Source organism: Tetrao urogallus, assembly GCF_951394365.1.
Source record: "Tetrao urogallus genome assembly, chromosome: 3".
NCBI lineage: Eukaryota > Metazoa > Chordata > Aves > Galliformes > Phasianidae > Tetrao > Tetrao urogallus.
Window position 1 is genome coordinate 63,096,397 of NC_136815.1, and position 22,399 is coordinate 63,118,795.

Sequence of the window (22,399 nt, forward strand, 5' to 3'; positions counted from 1 at the left end):
CTGAAGAGAATTAGTAGTATTTGGCATACGTCCTGTGTAACATCTGAAAATTATTATAACTTTTTAAACCTTTCCTAAGATTTCAAACCCAGCCCTGTGAAAATCTGTCCTTTTTCATTCTTCAACTATCATGGGGAAAAAATGAATGATTGTAATTACAGAAATGCAATATAGATTTGAGAAGACGCATTGCATCCTATTTGCTCTAGCTCCAATGCAATATTTTTTAACTGGATTTAATATTCTTTTGCCAAAACCTAGAAGGAAGTTCTATGGACATACTTAAGGTACTGTTCAGCAGAATGTAGGTGCTGAGAAAGCAACTGCTATCCTTTCAAACTAGTAAAGCTTCAGATATTTTCCTTCTGTGTTCATCTCTAAGTCTATATAGGGATTCTTTCCTCTTGCCTATCTATTTTGCTCAGTAACTACCCGCCACCAGGGACCTGTAGTGTTACCTTCCCCTCTATCAGATGAGTAGGGGGTCAAACAAACAAACAAAAAATTCTTAAGTCTGTCTTGAGGCACTTCGTAGTGACCTAAATGAAACATATTTAATCTGAAGTAGATTATATAAGCAAATTGAGAATTAAAATTTGTAGGCGTTCCTTCTTGTTAGTTGTCAGGCTTTCCTTATCTTCCTAAGCAAAATTCTTGATAAAAAATTAACAAAAAGAAAATATACAGAAAAGGAGCATCCTGTTGCATTATCAAATTGTCATTTTGTATGTTTGTTTTTCCATCCTCAACCTTTCTGGCAAACTGAAAGACAAGAGGTCAACTTATTATTATTATTTTTTTTAAATCAAGTTGATGGTAGTCACTGTAGATGTAGATCTGGGTAAGGACTTTATCTGCAAACAGCTTTTTTTTTCCCTTTCAGTCCTTATTCCAATATTGTGACATTCTCAAGTCACGCTGCTGACAATGGCTTTATTACTCAAGATAACTTTTTCTTTCTAATTGCTTTCATGAAAATTGATAGTTGTTAGAATGGCAGTTCCAGGGTAGATTAGTATGGTTTGGAATTTAGAAGGTGGTATCTTGAAGTGGCTGACTTTCAAGGCAATTACTCCTTTAAAAGTTAGAATTACTGCTTTATATGTCTCTCTATCTAGCGTCCTAATGTAACATAATGTTGTGTGTTTTTCTTACAGGTTGTTAGTTTAAATCACATTTAATTAACATAATTTAATGGGCATAATTTCTTGTTTTTTCCTGCATTTTGTAGTAGCCATGAGACAATAGTATCTGTAGGCTTTTCTTCTTAAACATGGGTAGATAGTAATTGTTTGATCTTTGTTCTGACAGTTTCTCTAATATGCTGTAGTGTCTGATTCACTGGTCTGTGCTGCAAGACCACGATTATTGCTGGCACAACATGATGTCAGTAGACCACAGCAGATTTTGTATTAGAGCAGTATTAGTATTAGAGTAGTATTAGGTTTTGTATTCTGTTGTCCAATCAGTTCTCAGATAATAAAATCATGGCCCTACGATTTGTTGGAAGCAAATACCTTTTTGTCGTGCTTAAGGGGATATTCTTTAGGCTGCAATCCTTTCAGGTAAATAATTAGTAGGCTGCAGGGGAGAATGAGCTATGTAGGGATTACTTTTTGATTTTTTGTGTTTTAAAGCTCCTAGTAGATTCCATGTAGAAGTTCTGTGAAGTTCTAAAGTTAATTTGATGTGTGAGGATTTTTGAGTTCTTTTTGAAAGCAGGTGTCTGTCGGAGTCTAAAAAGTTTTTTAAAAAGTTTTTTAAAAAGTAGAAGATAGAATCCTTGCAAGTCTGGCACCACATTTCACACCTAACAGCAGGGGGAAAAATAGCATTTTGTTTATTGATTGTAAATTTAGCTTGTTGGGTTTTGTAACATTAACTTATTTAATATTTAATATTAACATCTAATATTTAATATTAACATTTAATATTCTTCCCTCCTTTCCCTTTACTTTTGTGTAGTTTCCTGCTTCTAATGTTTCTTCTTAACAACTTCCTTCTGAGATAGTAAACAATATATAAAGGCTGTAGATACAGGTTCTTGTTATAAAAGAAGCCATTATAGAGGCCTTGTTTCCTTATCCCTTTAAACAAAACAGCTAAGAATTTTCAGCTAAGATTTTTCTGAAAAGTGCCGAATGTCTGAGACAATGACACTGTTTTATGACTTGGACAATTTTGAGAGTCTCTTAGGAAGTCCTTACTAAATAAAGTACTTCGTGGAACTCTTTAATGAAGTTTTTCACAGATGCTGAATAGTACATTCTTTTTTTTTTTTTTTCGTCCTGCATTTGGAATAAATTTAATGTTATGTATTTTATTTTGTCTATGGTCTAAATCTTTTTTTTTTTTTTTTTTTTTTTTTGCCCTCTTTCAGTGGCCTCAAGCAATCTGAAGCAGAGTCCTGCTACATAAATATTGCACGGACGCTTGAATTCTATGGAGTGGAATTGCACAGTGGTAGAGTATGTTTACACTGCAGTATTTCACTTGGAAAATGTTGTATACACATTCTTGTAGATATATACAGCAATAAAAACAGTAGAATTTTATTCTTGACTTTACCATGCATAACTTTTGAATTTGGTATTTTTTCAAATGTTCCAAGTAGCTTAGATTCTGGAATTGCAGTAAATAAAAAAAATTAGATTAATCTCAAAGGAGTTGCAAATGCATCTTAATAATAGTTTAATGCTGCAGTACATTTCACTTAAGAAATTTACTAAAGTTTATGAATGTCTTAATATAAGCAGCATTTATTTTCTTTACACAGCATTAAAAATATTGACCCATTTTTTATTTCCATATCCTCTGTCTATAAGCTGAATCTAAGTGGTAGATAACCACTAGGGATGTATTTGAAACCCTTTAGACACAGTGTATTCATTGATAAGAAATATATCCTAGCATTTCATTGTCTACTGGCATTTCATTGTTTAATTACAATGTCTGAATTGCCAATACTTCTTTTTCTTGCATCCTGGTGCACAAATGGTAATTTGTGCTCTTATAGATTAGTGAACTATTTTGGCATATAGCTTGCAGCATAAAAACCTAGTGAAGTGCAATGCAGAAGGTTGAGCTCCTTAATGAAGATGACTGCTGTTTTTACTAACATTCATTGAGATTTATTGATAATGCTGATATTGAGGATTTTAATGAAAATATCATTAGTTTCACTGGGGGATGTTCAGGTTGGATATCAGGAAAAATGTCTTTCAGAAAGAGTGGTGAGGCAGTGGCACAGGCTGCCCAGAAGGTGGTGGAGTCACGGTCCCTGGAGGTGTTCAAGAAGCATTTAGATGTAGCACTACAAGATGTGGTTTAGTGGAGAAATATCGGTGGGGGATGAATGGCTGGGCTGAATGGTCTTCAAGATCTTTTGCAACCTTGTGCAGTAGATAGAAAGGATCATTTTCTTTCCTCAGTAAAATTTGTTCTTTTTTTTTATGTATGCTATCACAAATGAATGAGTGCATTGAATTAATAAAGATCCCTAAACTACTCACGTATAAAGCTACTGTAATTACATTCATACTCATGGAAAAATTATTTTAAAAAACAGTAGTGGCCATTTTTAAGGGAACGTGGGAGTAGAAAGGGAAGGAAAAGACTGAAGGGATTAAAATATGAAAACTATGCTCATAACATCTGATAGGGGAATTAGGAGAGGCCAGTTTTACTTGATAACTGTTAAGATACATTGTTTCAAATGCGGAGGTTGTGGGTAAGTGATACTGGAGATTTGTTCATGCGTGCTATGACCCTGTGTTTTGTTTGTAAAAATTTACCCTTATATGTTAAATGTTATCTTAATATGTTAAATGAGTATCTTAAATCTGGCTTTGTCTGGGTTCACTGTCCATTCTGTTGTCTCTGTGAAATTTGTGCTTTGCTGAAGAGCCCCTTACCCATCACACCTCAGATTTCTCTGTATGCCTTTAGTTCATCAGTCTGTGCCTTTTAACTTTTTTTGGTTGCTTACTGTTTTGATAAGAGACCTTAAATTTCAGACTTTAATGATGAGACAAACTTCTATTCTCTTAGAATTCATGGGATGCAGTTTCTAAAATTACTTAAATTTCCTATAAACTTTTTGAATTGTAGGCTATTAAAATATACACAGGATGTTAGTAGAGATCAGTGTCAAATAGGAAGGACAGTTCAGAGCGAACCAAGACATTTTTCAGCCAATAAGATTTCAGTTCAGAATAGTATCATTCTCTGGAAATACTGCTTAAACAGTCTATTTCTTATTTTCAGTGCATTCTTTTGTATCTAATGGCACAGGATGGCTGACCACTAGTCATGGTCACCTACCCTACCTGACACCAAACAGTATTTTTTGTATGATCTGAATCAAATGGAGTACACATTTGAGTCAAAGCATCTCTATTCCAGGCAGCTAAGATGCATATTGTTTTGCTACTATTTCCATCTGAATTAATACCTTTGTTGCAATTCATTTATTTTTCAAAGCCTATGAGAAAAGTAATACTACTGGGTTTCATCAGAGTGGATATTCCTGGTGTTCTGTCCTGGTAGATACTCTGTCATTTGCTAAGTTGTAAGCCTGTGCTGCAGCATCAGTCCTACAGAAGAGTATTCATCATCTGGTCTCATCTGGTAGTTCACGTCAGTTGTAAACAGTACTTTTCTGAAGTTTGAACAAGTCTGCTGAAATGGTCTCTGGTTTTGAAGTCTGCACTGAAGATTACATATCTCCCCTCACCACATCTTTACTGAGATTATTACATGAAACCCCAGCTTTGACAGGGGTATTTGGCATAGCTCTTCATAGCCTTCCTTGCTTAATTCTGTTCTCAAATCATCCTTTGTGACTTGCCAAATCCCAGTGCTTTGAACAGGTGTTAGCAGAGGCTAGTTACAAAACTGACATTTTGAAAGGTTTTCCTCGTGGATAAAATAATCTTAGTCTTGGATATTCTATGTGGCAGAGAAAGTGGGTAACAACTGTATTGGCCTGTGTGCCAACTGTATGTCTATTTGCCTGTATGCCAATAGACAGAAGAAACTGGTCCTCTTGTACTGGTGGTCCTGAGAGGGATGCTTTTGGATGATATTTCTAGTGGCTGGCGACTCTGCACGTAGCAGGGAGGTTGAAATTAGATGATCATTGTGGTCCTTTTCAACCCAGGCTATTCTATGATGATGATGTGAAACATCAGATGAATGCCTAGCTTCCTTAATCTTAGTGTTCTATTATGTGAAGTCAAACATTCTACAGAACTCAAGTGTGTGCTTCCTTCTAACAACCAGACAGAACACTTTGAGTAGTGTCTTAAACAGAGTTCAGTTATATTCAAAAATGAACTGATACTAAGAAACTCAGGAGTAAATTTAATGCCTCAAAACTATATCAAGGTTTCTTGAATTCTGTACTATATCGTCTTTTTACTTTAGAACACTATCTGATCTGATGAATAATTGTTCTGATATTAACCTGTTTCTATTCTGGAGGGGTACTTATAGAAACTGGAGGGATACCTGCAGAATCAATGCTATTTCCATGTCTACAAAAGTCTTATTGGTGATTGCATTTGAAATTAAAAATCAATGAATATTTAACTAACAAGATCACTGACATGATCATTTTTTACCTTGTTTGTGGGTTTTTTGTTTGTTTGTTTCGTGTGCTTATTTCTATAAAGAAAGAAGGAAAAAGAAGTATATGCGGGACAGTTCTTAGCACAGTTCAATAGCACAGATGCTTTGAAAGGGAAGTGCCCATCTACCTCATCTTTCTTTTGTGAGACCCTATTTCTTTACGCTTGGTCCAAGATCTTGTTTTCAGATTACTTGTTTAATACAGAAGAATTCCTTAAATGAATAAGCAAGGAAGATTAGGTATTTGGACTGAGGTAGAGGCAGAATATGAAGTTTTTGGCACAGCTTCTAGAAAAAATAGAGTGCTTTGGCCTACTTAATCCCCATCAAGTGTTTAGCTAATTCTCAGGACATCAGGAAAAGAGTCTCCATCAGAGTGTGGTCAGACACTGGAGCAGGCTCCCCAGGGCAGTGGGCATGGCCCCCAGATGATGCAGTTCAAGGAGCATTTGGACAATGCTCTCAGACATAGGGTTTGAATTTTGGGTGGTCCAGTGTGGAGCCAGTAATTGGACTTGATGATCCTTATGGGCCCCTCCCAACTTGGAATTTTCTATGATTCTACGGTTCTTTTTCTGGTAAATTATTTAGGCTTTTTTTTTTTTTTTTTTTTTTTTTTTTTTCTCTTAAGCTGTTTTTCCTTCAGACCATTGATTTATTATTATTTTTTTTTAATATTATTTTTTTCTTTAAAGCAGGAACTTGGAGTAAGCTTCAAGTTCCAGTAACACAGGCTTCTGCTCTGTGTTAGGTAGGTGGTATCAGGACAAAAGCAGTTAATTAGATGTATTCCCTTGCCAAAACTCTTCAGTTTTTTCCCCAGCACATTACAGTAAAGAAGTGCAAGTTCTGGATTTCTGTATTATGCTGCCATAAACTGTGGCAAGCCAGGAGCATCTTCAGATGGAGGTTCAACCACCTCCTGTAGCAGCTGCCTTTGGACAAGTGGGGCAGCAGGTAGCCCTGCTGCTGCAGGGAATTGTTCATCATTTCAGTGAATTCTGCACTATTCTTAGATTAAGCTTGTTTGTACAGCTACCTATATAATTTTCGTTTATTAAACTCTTAGAAATAGAAATGGCATCTCTCTTGTCAATTTTTAGTGCTGATGTATTATTTATTAAATATTTGGGTTATACACATTCTTTGTGAAGTACTGTGGTATTTCACAGGTTTGTAAACTGTTGCAAATTGGATTCAGCTTAATTCAGTCATGTACCTGTATCACAGTTTTATTCAACCATTTTTAAAGGATTTGCTGTAGACTTTTCACTGTTTTTAGTTCATGTGGTACGTGGTCTATTCTTCTGTATCTTACTAATATGAAGAAATAGGGATTGGATATATGAGAATTACGTGTATTTCAGTGAGCACAGAGTACCATCTAGAGGAGCAGCTAAGCTACTGAAGGCTCTAATAGAACCTGTGGCCATCCTTTGCAAAGTAATCTGAAGCTACATTTGAGTCAGACCTGATATTTTAACTAGTGGGTTCTATGCTTGTGTAGATATATGTGCATATTCTGCTCTGTTTAGAAACTTGTCTATGATGTACTATCACAGGTCCATCACAGAGAAAATGTAAGCCAGGATTTGTAATTTTCGTAACATCAGGTTGGGTTTCACCTCAAATTGAGCATTCAGCTTTCCTCTTTTTTTTCTTGTAAACCTCAAATTTTTGTTTTATTTTTAAGCTTTTATTTTTTTCTCTACTGTCTCAGTAATCATAAAGCTATTGTAAATTATGTATGCATCTTTCCAGTTTAGCATGTTAAGCTAACACATGTTTCTTTCTTAATTAGCAATTGATTCAGTTTTGTGTATCAAATATTCATATGCATGTTCATATTGGTTTAGCATACGCAGAATTGTGGCTACCTCTTGCCCAGTCTTTGGTAAGACCTCTTTGGAGGTCAGCTTAGAATAAGACAAATTTTGTTGCATTTCAAAAATTTTGACTGGCTGATCTTGAGGAACATTTCAGCTTATTTACCAGTGCTGAACTAGTGTAAGGTTAGGCTGGAAACTTTAGTGTCTTAAAGAATATCTAATATAGTTAGGTTAGCATTACAGCTTGTTTTAGTGACAGCAATACCTAGTAGATAGGATCACAGAAAAGACGGAAAAAAAAATAATAAATCCTAACAAGTGATTGAATTTTTGCCACAGGAGTTATATTTTAAGTATAGAAAACTTGAAAATGAATTTATAAGTAGATTAATAGGAGTTGCACAAACTTATGCTTCTGCTCTTACAGTACTTTTCTGTTGCAGGATCTCCATAATCTAGATCTCATGATTGGTATTGCATCCAGTGGAATTGCTGTGTATAGAAAACTCATCTGCACAAGCTTCTATCCCTGGTAAATTCATTTATTATTGAAGAATTATATCTGGTCTTTCAAATTGTATTCTCATCTGCTTTAACATTTATTTCAAAGAAATTTGTATTATATAATTTTGTTCTTTATGAATTAACATATTTCCTTACGCTGAGGTGAAAATGAAACTTGTTAATTCTTAAGGACTTTTGAACTATGTGAAATCTTGTTTGAGTCCATTCACACAGATGTGACAGTGTATAAATAGGAGTACCTTGTGGTTTTAAAGATGTGTGCTGCTGTTGTTCGTAAAGATGTTTGGTGGCTTTTTTGTTTCTGTTTAAATCAGCATAACTAGGAAGCTCAACAGCTAATGGTCTGATATTCACTTCATAGAAATGCAAAGTGAATTACTTCAAATACTGGATTTATTGAAACAGGAATAATCTAACACGTAAATTTTTAGATGTCATCAGACAAGGCTGTCTAATGGTAACTTGTAAGATTTAGAGTCTATAGGGGAAGAGACTTTTTCATTGTACTGTGGTTCTGACAATACCTGACAGCGTTTTAGAAAATATTCTCTATAGGAAGAAGAGTATACAAGATGTCTAATGTGAATGACATCAGAAATTAGGGAAGCTCTCGTTATGAATAGTATTTATGTAGTTTATTTATATTATAGTAAGACCTGTTAAGTGAATGACAAGTGATATAGTCGTTTGGCTTTTCCTTAGGTTTTTTTGATTGGATTAGAAAGAAAAGAACGTTTCCCTCTTCTTTAAAATAAGTGTAATTAGATTAGAAAGTACAGTCTTATCATATTATACATAATTTCTTCACATAATTTGTAACAGTTTTTCTGGAGAAAGTTTTCAGTAAAACTATTAAGTTCTTGTGTTCATGACAGGATAATGCATTTCAGTGAGTTTACTGACTTTTTGCACCTTGATTATGCAAGAAGTGCCTATAAGCAATCTTCCTTAAATGCACAAGTTCTTCCCTCAGATCATTAGGAACATAATCTAATAGGTATTTCCTAGGATAAAATAATAAAATAGGTTTCCATTTAAATTTGAATGGTAAATGTACCATGTAGTCTCTGGATTTTCTTTTCATTGCAGTGACTTCTCTTTCAACTTAAATATACTGTAGCCATCACAAATGCATGTGAATAATGCTTTCATATACTACAGTAGTGTCTTGGGTTTTTTCCTCCTCTAATGCACACTACAGCATAGAAAACTTTTATCTCTCATCTTTGTGCCCTGAGCTCCATCCTTTCATATGTCCATCTCCCAGCTTCTTGAAACAACTGCAGATTTTAAAAATTTGCAACTGCAGGCGTATTTTCTATCTTTTGCAAGGCTTATTGTGCCAACTTTAGTGACCTTTGGCATGAACAGGCAATAGTAACACCTGAAAACCGTAGTGACAACATCTTAAAATCCAGTAGTATATATTTTTTATAGAAGGGAAACAGTGCTTTACAGCACATTAGGCAAGAGGAATGCACAACATCCTATAATTCAAAAACTTCTTCAACCATAATGTCTCCTATTTTATCGTGTTAGGAGATGTTACTTTTGAAGCAATCTACGTACTTTTATTCCTGCTTGCTCTTCAGGAATAAAACACAGCTGCTAAAACATTTTGCACATGAAACTGTAACTGACAAAAACAAAATAAAACAAGAAAAGAATTGGGGTGGGAACAAAAACATTTTTTCAGTTTGAGTAACTTTCTCTCCTGAAACAGCAGTTATGGGTGCTAGTAGTTTCAATTAACTGCTATTGTAATTGTTTCAAGCTTTCCTACTCTTTCTTTAAAATTGTATTTGCGAGGAATGAAGGGCATAAACCCCACTACATAGGGGATGACTTTAGGTATTTTCAGAGTAGGTTATAGTTATTGATTCAGGAGCTGTGTCCATTTCTTCCATTCTAATCCCTCCTTACCCATTAAAAAAAGTAAATAAATAAATAGTCAGGTAAGTATGTTAGCTAGTATTGTATGCACTTGTAGTGTATACTTTCAATTTCTTTTTAGATGTCAAAGTGGAATACATTTTGGCAGTATCTGTAGTTTTAATGTATGTTGGTTGTGTTAAAAGCATGAAGGAGGCTCCTCATGAAACACTGTGCCTGAGAATGCAAAAACCTATTTAGATAATTGGAATTGTTATTTAGTCTTTTTATGTAACTGCCTATAGTAAGTCATCTCTTCCTGTGAACCGGGGAGGCTTCATCATAAACATGATGAAACTCAAGGTGGCAGCAAACACCGTCAAAGCACTCATTCCAACACCAAAGTGCTCTGCAGCATTAATGGATATCAGTACAACTGTGCTGTATGGTAGTAGTCAAAGGGAACCAAAAGTGTTTGGAAACAGAGAGGCAGTGAATAGATTGCCCTGCCTTGGTAAAGGGAGGATTTTCAATGAAAGCAAAGTTTGTAAGGAGCTGAGCACTCGGGCAGAGGTAACACAAGTCAAGGCAGTTTTAAATATAACTTTGGATTTAACCCAAAAATTCATATTCTCTAGAAAATTATTCTTGGGGTGCTTTACTATTATGTGATCATTTCCAGGTTTGTTTGGCAGGTAAAATATCTTAAAGGCAAAAGTATACATGCTGGTCTCTGTTGTACATCACCAGCAAAGGTAGTGTATTATATGCTGTTCACTGGATGCGGATTCTTTGCTTTGATAACTTGAGAGAAATTGCTAAAGGAATATATGCTTCATTGCTAGCTAAAATCAAGAAACTTCTGAACTAAATCTTACATAGACAACATTTGACAGGAGCTTTCCTACTGAATCTTCCTAGGGCAAACTGTAAGAATTACATCTAAGAAGTATTTTTCCTTGGGTCAAAAAATACCAGCTGTTAGCAGCAGAACCTCCATGGTACTCAGAAATGAGTAACTATGGTTCAGTGAGTGACGAATCTGCTTTGACCTTTGTGAATGATAGATAGAAAGACAGAAGCCAAAAATGTATCATTGTCACTGAGCTTCAGCTATTGAGCATTTTAAAAATAAATGGTGAATCTTGGTATTTCATGAAAGCTGCATGTTCACTGGACAGATGATTGGTAAGCGGTAGGGGCACCTGTTAGAATAACCGCAATCCATTCAGCTCCTATTTTGGATGTGACACCTTCAAAACCTTGTTAAATCTAAATACTTCAATGCCTTAATCTCTTGCTTTAGTCTGTGACTTGTGCTGTACATGAACATTGCCTTGACTAATAGGCGTAGTGCTGCAAATGATTTTGTGTTAATGTTACATAAAACTGTCAGATTAGCAAGTGTTGTTTGTCACCGAATTAAATAGGCTTAGTTATGCTTTAAGAATGAGTGGAATTGAGAGGTATGTTGTATATACAATGAAATAAAAGAGACTTATTGACTTGATTTGACATGAAGTGGTTATGTGGTCATGCAGAAAATTGTTTTAAAAGAAGTGGGGAGAGATGGAGAGAGTCTTGGTGTTTTAAGATGCTGGCTACCTTTTTGTTGTTAGCTGGAGGATGTTATGCTTAGTCCGTAAGGTCACTCATTTGTATTTTGTATTCCTGCTGGCACCGCATTAGTGTAAGAGCAGTGACAGCAACTATGTGAACAACTCCAAACGCTGAAGTGTAAGCAAAAGTAAAGAAACGTGAAAGGAAAGAAACTAGAAAAGTACTGCTTCAGCCAGAGTAGCACTAACATTAAGATAGATTGTAATGAGTCCCACCTCAGTAAGTACTACTACACATTTATATGACTTGTGGGCAAGATGGGTATGCAGAGCTTACAGATACACAGTACAGATCATTATCACTTGAGGCAGCAAGTCAAGTGGAGCAGATATTTCTAGAATTTTCATTACAAAAAGGTGGATATTATTTTAAATTTTCCAGTATCTGGAACAACAACTTGGTTGCCTAGGAATACTATGAATGAAATTCTTGTTCATTTGTGGTTCTGTAATAGATAGAGGAAAAATTTTTTTTTTTTGGAAGAGTGCAGGTTTGGTTTTCCGCCCCTTTTATACAATAGTAGGAATTGGAATTCATTCAGTTCAATTGTTTGTAACTTGCATATATGATCACTTCTGTGAACAAGGAGAGTTGCTCTGTGACAGTGCATCCTGCACAGGAATGGAGAATGGGTTATATGCTGCTGTTCTACTTGCTGAGTGATGTGAAAACCGTGTTAAGAACTGAGATGGTCTTTGATATGCTTTGTATTTGGAAATCTAAGATGCTGTAAATGTTAGCAGTTAACAGAATATTTCAAGACCTTTAGTACCAACCTTCTGAAAATCTTTTGTGTGGTATAGATGGCTTTTTCCACAAACATTGATCAGACCTGAAATAGCTTTCTCCTATCCATATGGTTCCACCTGATTACAGACAGTGAATTTTTTTTCCAGAACATGTAGGTTTCAATTATTGAAGAAAAGTATTGTAGAAAAGAACTAAGAATTCAGAAAAATCTTGTTTAGCTGTAGGAAAATGTGTGGGAACCTAGAAGTTTATTTAATCTAGCAAAACTGATAAACACTTTTCATTTTGATTATATCCTTAAGCACCAATTCCAGTGTAATCCTAGCCTTAGAAAATCTTTATTCATACCACATATGTATGGAAAAGTATTCATTTCAGCTACATAGTTTGTTGTATTTTTTTACAGCGTTAATAATATGTGAAAAAAAGATTAACACTCATTCTTACAGTTTTCATCTGTCAAGTTTGACTATGATTACAATGCTTTTGTTGTTAAGAGGAGTACATTATCTTTTAAAGCTCTGTGAAATTTCTGGGCAATTTTAGATACTGTTCAACCAATCTTGTCATGTCATTAAGGTCTTAAATTCTGTTCTTTTAGTCACAGTTGTCATATAATTCCTAAGCTATACAAACCTGACACATTTAACATTTGTGCAGCTGGTAAAGGATGTCATCAAGTTTTTACTGCAAGAATAGATTTGGTGGGAAAGAAGTGCTATGTGAGCTATTTTAAAGAGTAAATGAGGAAGAACCCTAATTTTCAAAAGACCTTTCCTCCTTAGCTAAAATTTTTTGAGTTTCTTGACATCTATTTGCCACTCAACATACAGGAGATGATTGCATATTTTTCACTGAATGTTTAACAACTGTAATCTCTTATGCTTGCTGCACACCATGTTATTTTTATATTATTATTATTTTCCCTTCAAACATTATTTAGTGTTTCAAGATCTGCCTTTCTCTTTTAGGGTGAACATATTAAAAATTTCCTTTAAAAGGAAAAAGTTTTTTATACAACAACGGCAAAAGCATGTAAGTAGTCATTTCACTTTTTTCTTAAGCAATTGTATTCAAATTTTTGCCTTTTAAACTTAAGGTAACAGATGGCTGGACCTGTAGATGCTCTGTTATGTTAACTTCCTTTTGAAATTGTTTTTTATCAACTTGCCTTTGCTATTGTGGTTCTTTTATGCTCACTCATTTCCCACTCTTGTTTCCTTTCCAACTTGGAGTCTTTCCACCCTCAGTCTGTTGGTCTACGTCTTTCTAACTCTGGTATCTTTTCCATTGTATATTTCAGGGAAACACAGCTGTTCATCCTTTCTTCAGTGTTTAATAACCTAGCGTTTTACTTGTTACTAGCTGCTGCTCTTTTCTTTGTTGCTCCCTGCACCCCGTGGAGTACCTCACAGCAATGAATCTACTAAATCTGCTTAATTTTATAGAATTTGGAGAAATGCAGCATCAGTGTGTAATGGTTTTAAGACTTTACTGCTGTCAAATTGAAGTTCTCTTTCTGGAGACCAGTGTCACCTTTGAAAAGAGTAGCATTTTTGAAGTTTGATCATTTGAGCTTTCATTAAATGATGACATTTCAAAGTCCTTAATTTGTTCTACCAATCTCTTATATAACTGTAGGCCTTTATGAGATAACATTAATGAGTGCTGTGTCATGCTTAGAGCTACAGAACTGTAGAGAAAGTGTGTCTGGCTACAAGACCTTTCACTCTTTCTTAGTAGGTATGAAAAACAGACCAGATAAACTGTTAAACCTTTAGATACAGTCATCCCTTGTCCTTTATCTCCCCTTTGCTTGAAACATAGGGCAGCAGTCTGCATACCTGCAGTACTCTAATGATGCTGATTTGAAAAGTCTGCTGTGGGAATGAGGAGCAGCTGAACTGCTATTGCATTTTTCTTGAACGCTGGGTTGCTTGAATAGTTTGTGACTGCCAGTGGCTGATGTTGTGTTGGTCTTTTGCTTGGAAGTACAGAGGAAAATAAGTTAATAAGGCTATAAGTAGGGAAGGTGGAAGATTGTGAAGAAAGCAGAGTGGATGCTGTGTGTTAGTAGGCAATATTTTATAAAAGATGACAACAAAAACACTTCAGAATTTTGCATGTCATATGTAGATTTTCTTTAAAATCTACATCATTTCTTAAAGGCTGTGAATTTGTGGTCATCTAGGATATGTTCTGTTTCCTTGATTTATTCTCCTGCTCCTTTTTTTCCTTATGCCACTGTTTTGAAGAATCAACATACTTTGTCTCGCTCTTTCTGTTATTCATCTCCACTTCTATCATCCCACTGCTTCAGTCTATTGATCTGCTATTTGAAAGAAGTAGGCAGTATTTCTGTTTTTACTAAAAAGCTACAGAAGTACTGGAAAGCAAGACTAATGAACTACTGGATGTCTGATGTTTTAAAAGCCCATGTTACTTAGACTTAATGAAGGGTATAAGATTTATAATAGGAATAGAAGCTATGCTAATTTACAGGCAACTTTTTGAAGCTTCCAAAATAGAACCTGTGTGCTTATGTAATGCTTGAGAACAACTGTTCCTTTTCTGCATTTTAGTGTATGTTTTTACCTCCTATGCTGTAGACGTGCCCAAATTCTCTGTGATGAGATAGGCATACAGCTGATGAGAGTTCTCCCCTTATGTTAAACTAGTAAGACGCTTATTTTAGCTGTTGAGAGTTCTTCCCATTACTTTAATGGTGGCACACTTCTCCAATCCTCACTTCTTGAAAAATGACTAGAATACTATTATTTCGGAACTTCCCTTGAGAATGATGGTAAGTACTAAATCTTTGGATCCTACTAGAATACTCTTCAGCTTTTGAAATGGTACATAGAATTTTGTGGTGTGACTTAAAAGATTGCCTGTTAGTGAGCCTGAAGACCTAGTTAACAAAAGATTTTCTTAATGTAAAAATTGAACAGATGTTTCTAAAATTTCTTTAAGATACTTATCTTAGCGTATGTCCATATTTAAATTTTCAGCCTATGTAAAAGTACTTAAGATTGTGTCAGCAGTTGACAGAAATTTAATTGTGACCAAATTGTTTTTTTTTCAAATTTCAATTTTAAAAAATGAAATATTAGGTGTACTTAAGTCCTTATCTTTACACTTTTCAGTACATAATTGAGAAGTTAAGATAAACAGATTTTTATGCCTATTAGAAGACCAGCGCTCCAGGCCAACAGAAATATCTGAAATATCCTTTAAATTGTTCTCTGGAGTAGTATAAAACGCATGAAGTGGTATTCAGCCAACAGAGAGTAGGTCAGAAATGCTGTTACTCATTAGAAGTTCAAGTGCTGTATGCTTGTTATCTCACAAGAATTTCTGAGTTAAAATTTCACAGGGCTTGAACATATTATTTTATATAAGCTAATTAGAAGTAACTGTGGTGAGCTGATGAAGATGAATTGGTTCCAGTACGTTGACAGTGTGCTGCAATGGAAGGTGATGATAGTACCTTCTATGAGGATAGGAGCATGCTCATAAAGGTATTCATTAGGATTTACTTCAGAAAGTGATACAGAGAAAACTGGCTTACTCTTTCCAAAAAGCTGGTGGAGTCTGAAGAAGGGCACAATCTCTGAATAGAGATCCTGCTCACTTGGCTGCTAATCCTTAAATGAAGGTGAGGAGGGTCGACCCCTCTCTGTCACTCAGGTGCATTCCCTGCACCTGAGCTCTCTGGGTTAGCCACATCTTTTCACCTCGTGTTCAGCCACTGGTTCAGGCTGTGGCCTAGCAATACCCATACAGGGTGAACAAACTAATCCTACAGAAAACTTGGGTTTTTTTTTCCATTTTGTAATAGATACAGGAAATATAAAGATTACAATCATTTGAATGCCTAGCAATGCCAAAGATGGCAAAGGGCAGGTCATTTTTAGCTTCCCCTAGAGATTCTCATTGTGGTTTCCACTATAGAGAATCTCTAAATGAAGTCATTCAGTGCTAGTTCAAGTACTTCGCAGAATGTAGCATAATTTTCTGATGCGTGACATTTTTAAAACGTTGCACAGAAAGAAAAAGAATGCAAGAAAACTAGCTTGATTATTCTGCCCGGAATTGTCTGTATGTACTTCTAAACTGATCAGTTGCTGTGAACAAACAGAAGAACCCTGCAGCTAGAAGTCCAGGTGTCATCCATGGGATTTATTGCTAGACTGTAGTAGGAAGTTTTGTTAGGTCTTTGAATCATTTAATGAAAAGGCTTTGCTACTCTAATCCTTACTTTCTCAGAAGTATGAACTAGAAAGAGAGCTTTGTTGACTAATTATATGCTGCAATGACAAAATTCAGAAAAAAATACTTGAAAAAGATGAGCGATCAAATTGTGCACTTTTTTTTCTTTTTCTACAGAGATGCTGAGTTCTGATAGGCGTTAAGCTTGTTTATGACACATACCTTTCCCTTCTTTGCTTTACTCTTTGTTCTGCTTTGTTATTTATGTTTGATAACCTCAGCAACTAACCCAAGATGTATCTTGTGCAAAACTTTCTTGAGGACTGGAACCTGAAGTGGCTCAACAAGTGCTACAGTTCTTCAGGACATGAATTTTGGTGGTGCAGTTGTGTCATACCTATGTTCCACTGAGCACTGAAGTTGCGAGTGAGAATCTGCACAGTAGAAGCTTCATATTCTGCTTCCTTTTGGTCTCATTATTTTGGCTTTATTTTGTAAACCAGAAAGCAGGATTGGATACGAAAAGCGGCAGCTTTAGTCCATTGTGGATTCTTTCATTTTCCCAAAGCGGAACACTTAAAGTCTTGGCTATCTTCTCACAGAATATCAAACAGATGATTTTGTATGCTATAGCTCTTGAAGGAAAATATGTATATATGTGAAGTCTTATATGAAGAGTTTGAATTTGAAGATAGATTCTTCCCTTCTATATTACAACCTTAATACAATGTTAAAGAGTTTTGGGAAGATCACAATCTGACAGGAAATCCAATAATCTGTTTAGCTGTTTTGTGTTATACTTGTATATAAAATGTTTGACATTATAGACTTAAACATTGCATTAAATTAGCAGTGTGATGATTAGAAACTGGTAAGTTTATTAATAATTTTTAATATTGCTTACACCTTTAAAAGGTTTGTTTTGGCATTTGAATTTCATATAGTCACCATGCCGTTTCATCCATCTCCAGATTAAAATCTACTATGTGATTAATTTTTACTTTCCTGAATTTGATTTGCTTATTTGGGATAAAAGTAATTTCATTGTTATTTATATGGTAGCTTTATAACCTCATTTGCTCTGTTTTATCAGCTTGTATATGTTGAAACATACGTTTTCTTACTGTTACAGAATGAATCCAGAGAGCATATTGTTGCCTTCAACATGTTAAATTACAGAGCATGCAAAAATCTGTGGAAGTCTTGTGTAGAGCATCACACGTTTTTTCAGGCAAAGAAGTCACTACCTCATGAAAAAAAAATATTATCACATTATTGGACCCTAGGTTCTAGAAATCCAGCAAAGTAAGTATTGCGTGAAAGTGTGTTTCCCAGTGTAAACGCTGAAAGAAGGATTTGTCAGTGACAGCTGAATTTGAAGTTGCAGAGCTCAGTTCTGCTTGTGATTGTCAGTCTTTGTGAACCGTTGGACAAACTGTCCAACTTTGTTTTCCTTTTTTTTGCGCAATGATGTCATTACAATATAATGCTCATAAAAAGTTATTGAGTCTGTTTTACTGTTATCGTCTTAACTTGCTTTTTCAGCATAAGGTGTAGCAACAATACAAAGTTAAAATGTTATGTGTTTAATGATCCAGTAAGAGAATTTGCTGAACAGATTTGTTTTGAATTGTTTACTCCTTACTGTTATATAAACACTGTTTAATATGTTAGGGCAATTTCTGAAGTGCATAAAGATCTCAATTAGTTACATAGGGATGAAAAAATTTCCCCATCCAACCATTTAAGATTCCACTGTCATGACACTTCTCATCTTTTATTTCCTTTGTTGGCTTCTGCTGTCACTGAGCTGGTAGTTTCACAGTGGTATCTAAAATGTAGTTCAGAGCTTGTTATTTTGCTACATGAAGTTGGGATGTACCCGTTCCATATGCACCATTTGAGCTGTAAGTCTTATGTCGTTATCCTCTCAAAATATGAGACTTCAGAGAATTCTTTAGTCCTTTGATTATCTGTAATCTCCATAGACTTACCAGTAAACTGCTTTTTCTGATGGTTTTGGGAAGAATATTTTCTTGCTTACTTTCTCTTTTCTTTACTTTTGCAGTGTTTCCCCTTAACTGTTGAATTGTTCCTTGTTTAATTTCTCTTTTTCCTACTTGGACCCAGATTCAACTTCTGAATGATGTCAGGAGTTGGGCTAGATCCTTGTAGGTCCCTTCTTACTCATTGTATTCTGTAATTCTGTGTTATCATACTTCCAGTTATTTCCAGAATTTTGCCAATTGGCTCTTCATGTTTTGATGTCTCTTTCAGTACTGCAGAATTCATACCTAAGGGACTAGGCATAGCCTATAAATGATGCCAGTAAAGGCACAAAGAATTGTCCATGCACAAGAACACTGATAAAATGTTACATTTTCCACGGAAGTGTGATCTCCGTACTTTTGCATAGTACTAGATCATAGCTGAAATGAATAAAAACAAGTAGCTGAATGAACAATAAAGAACTTTTCTAAGTGTTTAGAGATGTGTATTTTGAGGATTAGATCTTTTATGGATCAATACAAACTTGTATTGAGAAAGCGACTTTCTTAACACTTGCCAGAACGCTATGTCTGGAGATCTTTCTCTCTTTCAAAACTGCAAGTAGACGAAAAGATCCTATCTTTATATACACAATGCACGTACAGGCATTGCATAGCCCACATAATTTTAAGGAATAAGTTTCAAAAGGTACTGGTTTAGTATTATTCCAGTTTTGGTACCCACTGTGGGACTTGTCACAGGGATTGGTAATTGCTAGTCATTATGCTAGTTTTTTCACTATTTATGGAGCTTTTTGAGAGTCTTCTTATAGAACAATATTGTGTGGCATATTCCTTGCTGTATATTTTCTCTGCTACATTGTTTGTCCTCTTTGGGAGTTGGGTTGAGGTTATTAATTTGCTGTAGTGTGTGGCCTTGACTTATATAATAAAAAAAATTAACAGTGTATAAACTGATGAATTCAGCATTGCAAAATGACTGTTGTGGTTTAATCTGACAAGTGGCTTAGCACCATGCTGTTTTTCCCTTACTCTCCTCCCATTTCCCAGTGGGATGAAGGAGAGAATAAAAATAAATTAAGAAAAAAGTAGAATTCATGAGTTGAACTAGTTATTTAGTAAGACAGAGATAAGGAAAAGGATAATAGTTATGACCATGTAATAGTTATATAAGATAGTTATGTGTGAATGTATATAACAAGTAATGCACAATTAATTCCTCACCACTTGCTGAGTGATTCTGTTATCCCCCAGCAAGCAGAAGACAGCAAGGTAAACTTCCACCCTCTTCAAAAGTCCTTCTGCATGATATCATATGGTATGAAATATCCCTATGGCCAGTTCAAGTCAGTTGTCCTAATCCTGTTCTCTCCCAGCTCCTTGAGCCCTGAGAATGACTTTGACTCTGTACAACACAGCTCCAGCTATAAATATTGGTTTGTTATTAACATCATTTTTCTCATAGAACCAAAACATAGCATCATACCAGATGCTCTGAAGAAAACAATTCCATCCCAGCCGAAACTAGGACAAGTTTTTATCTGCTGAGTCATCACATAGATAAAGTGGTTGTGTGCTCAGTTAAGCCATAGTGAGTTGTTACCAATTCATAAGTTTTAACAGAAAACGTCTAGAATCTTGTACTTGTATTTGAATTATGTTTTGTCAGGCACTTGGTTTGGTGCCAACAGAGCATGCCAAATTTCCTGTTTTCCTTTCTATCTTCTTGAACACAATGAAGTTAAAAATAACTTCCAGAAAAAAGTTATTTTTACCCAGGTTTTTGATTAGTATTGAAGTAGGGATGAACTGAACAGTTTTATTGCAACAAGTGAGGGACAGCAAATGGCTCTTTTATAATGAGGGGGTAAGCACAGGTGATTCTTTAAAATGTGAATTATGTAATGTACTTTAAAAAGTATATTTTATTTAACTGAATTTTTCTATGCAATACAAATTAACATATAGATTTTCACTTTTAATTCTTTTCAGGTCTGTAAACAGCCAGTACTGCAGAAAAGTCATAGGTGGAATGGTTTGGAACCCATCTATGAGGAGATCTTTATCTGTTGAGCATCTGGAGACCAAAAGCCTTCCTTCTCGATCACCTCCTGTTACCCCTAATTGGTAAAATAAATTTCATTGTTATCCCTACCTTCCAGCCTTCTACCTTGCATGTCTTCTAGCAGACTAGATATGTAGTGTCTACATATATGCTGTTATTTTGAGAGTATACATAATGGCAGGGAAAGAATGAGTGTAATTTACCTTAACTTTAGCAAGGCTTTTAAAACTGTCTGTATTAACATTATATCCGAAATGTGATATCATGTTCTGGATAGGTGGATAGTAACATGGGATGGATGGCTAACTGCTGGTCTTTGAGGGGTAGATGCTAATAAATTTTACTCTACTTGGAGAGAAATGGTGAGTGGTGAGTACTGCAAGGGTCTATCATGGAATGTGTCCTGCTGTGAGGAGAGACTGAAGCAACTGCCATTCTATAGCCTGGAGAAGAGGTTTTCCAGTTGCCTGTTAACAGCCTGACAGTACTTAAGAGGAGGTTAGCTGGAGGTTGTGGTCAGGCTCTACGCATTGCAGCAGGGTGGGAGTACAAAGCAACAGAAACTGGAGAGGCTCAAGTTGGAATTAACGAAAAATCTGCTTTACCACAAAAACAGTTGAGCAGTAGTTTGCTTAGAGGATTTGTACAGTCTATGTCCTTTACATTTTTTGAGATCTGACTGGATAAAGCCATGAACAGCCTCATCTGACCTCAGTTGACACTGTTTTGAATAGGACATTGTACTAGATGACTTCCATAGATGCCTTCTGTACTGAATTGTCCTGTGACCTCCCAGTATCTAAAGGGGCCTATAAGAAAGCTAAAGAGAGATGCTTTCACAAAGAGTGTAGTGATAGGACAAGAGATAATAACTTTAAGCTAACAGAAGATTGATTTAAATTAGATATTAGAGGGAAATTCTTTACTCACTTCTGGTGAGGTTCTGGAATGGGTTGCCCAGAGACAACATGTTGTGGATGCCCCCTCCGTGGAGCCATTTGAGGCCAGTTTAGAGGGGGCTTTGGGCAACCTGGTCTAATGGGAAGTGTCTCCGCCTATGGCAGTGTCCTGGAAATAAATGGTCTTTAAGGTCTCCTTTAGTCCAAGTCATTTTGTAAGTCTTATTAATATAACTTTAACAAGTATAGGTAGCACAATGGGATGGACAGTCAGTTCAGTGCTGTATATGTGGAAGTATATGATCACCTTGTGCCATACCAAATTTTATAAAACTCATTATTTAAACTGTTTTATCTGTTGTTTAAAGTGAGACCCGTAAACCTAACAAGAAGACTTCAGGGCACAGATTGCAGTAGAATAGAAAAAATTCCTCAGAATGTTCTACAAATGATTACAACCTACTAACTTCGTGTTTCCTTTTTTAAGGCGGAGTCCTAGACTACGTCATGAAATTCGTAAGGCACGACATTCATCTGTAGATAACCTTACAAATGAGATTTCTTATATTACTGAGACAGAAGATGTTTTTTATACATATAAGGGCTCTCCAACATCCAAAGACAGTGATTCGGAGTTCTCTCAGAACCACAGTCCACAGAGGAGGTAAGTGCTTCTGCAAACAATTCATTGCTCATTTTTCTTGAAAAACAAAACAGCTTTCATATGAAACAGTGATCATAAGTTTTATAATATTGAGTTCAAACAGTGTTTTGTTTGCGTAAGATTTATTTTGACAAATTGTTACAAGTGCAAATGTGATACAAAATGTGCTGTGATACAGAATGACAAGTTTAAAAACCAATCCTTCATCCCTGAACAAAAATTCTCAGTAAAGTCAGAGATGGCAAGCCTTTTTGTATCTGTAATATCCCATCACCCAGTAAGTTTTGCAACCCTTTCCCACCTATTATAAACTTTATAAACTT

The 22,399-nt window shown here is 35.5% G+C and overlaps 1 protein-coding gene across 3 annotated transcripts in view; it reads left to right on the top strand.

Annotated features, from left to right (window-relative positions):
- PTPN3 (protein tyrosine phosphatase non-receptor type 3) overlaps positions 1 to 22,399 on the top strand; it is a gene marked incomplete at both ends in the record, with an annotated part of 151,337 nt that overhangs the window by 88,580 nt on the left and 40,358 nt on the right. For all 3 annotated transcript variants that reach the window (XM_079533169.1, XM_079533170.1, XM_079533171.1), the window contains 6 exons: positions 2,381 to 2,468; positions 7,904 to 7,992; positions 13,199 to 13,262; positions 17,572 to 17,744; positions 20,441 to 20,575; positions 21,900 to 22,076. In XM_079533169.1, the coding sequence (XP_079389295.1) occupies positions 2,381 to 2,468; positions 7,904 to 7,992; positions 13,199 to 13,262; positions 17,572 to 17,744; positions 20,441 to 20,575; positions 21,900 to 22,076 (726 nt within the window). The remainder of the gene's footprint in view (positions 1 to 2,380; positions 2,469 to 7,903; positions 7,993 to 13,198; positions 13,263 to 17,571; positions 17,745 to 20,440; positions 20,576 to 21,899; positions 22,077 to 22,399) is intronic.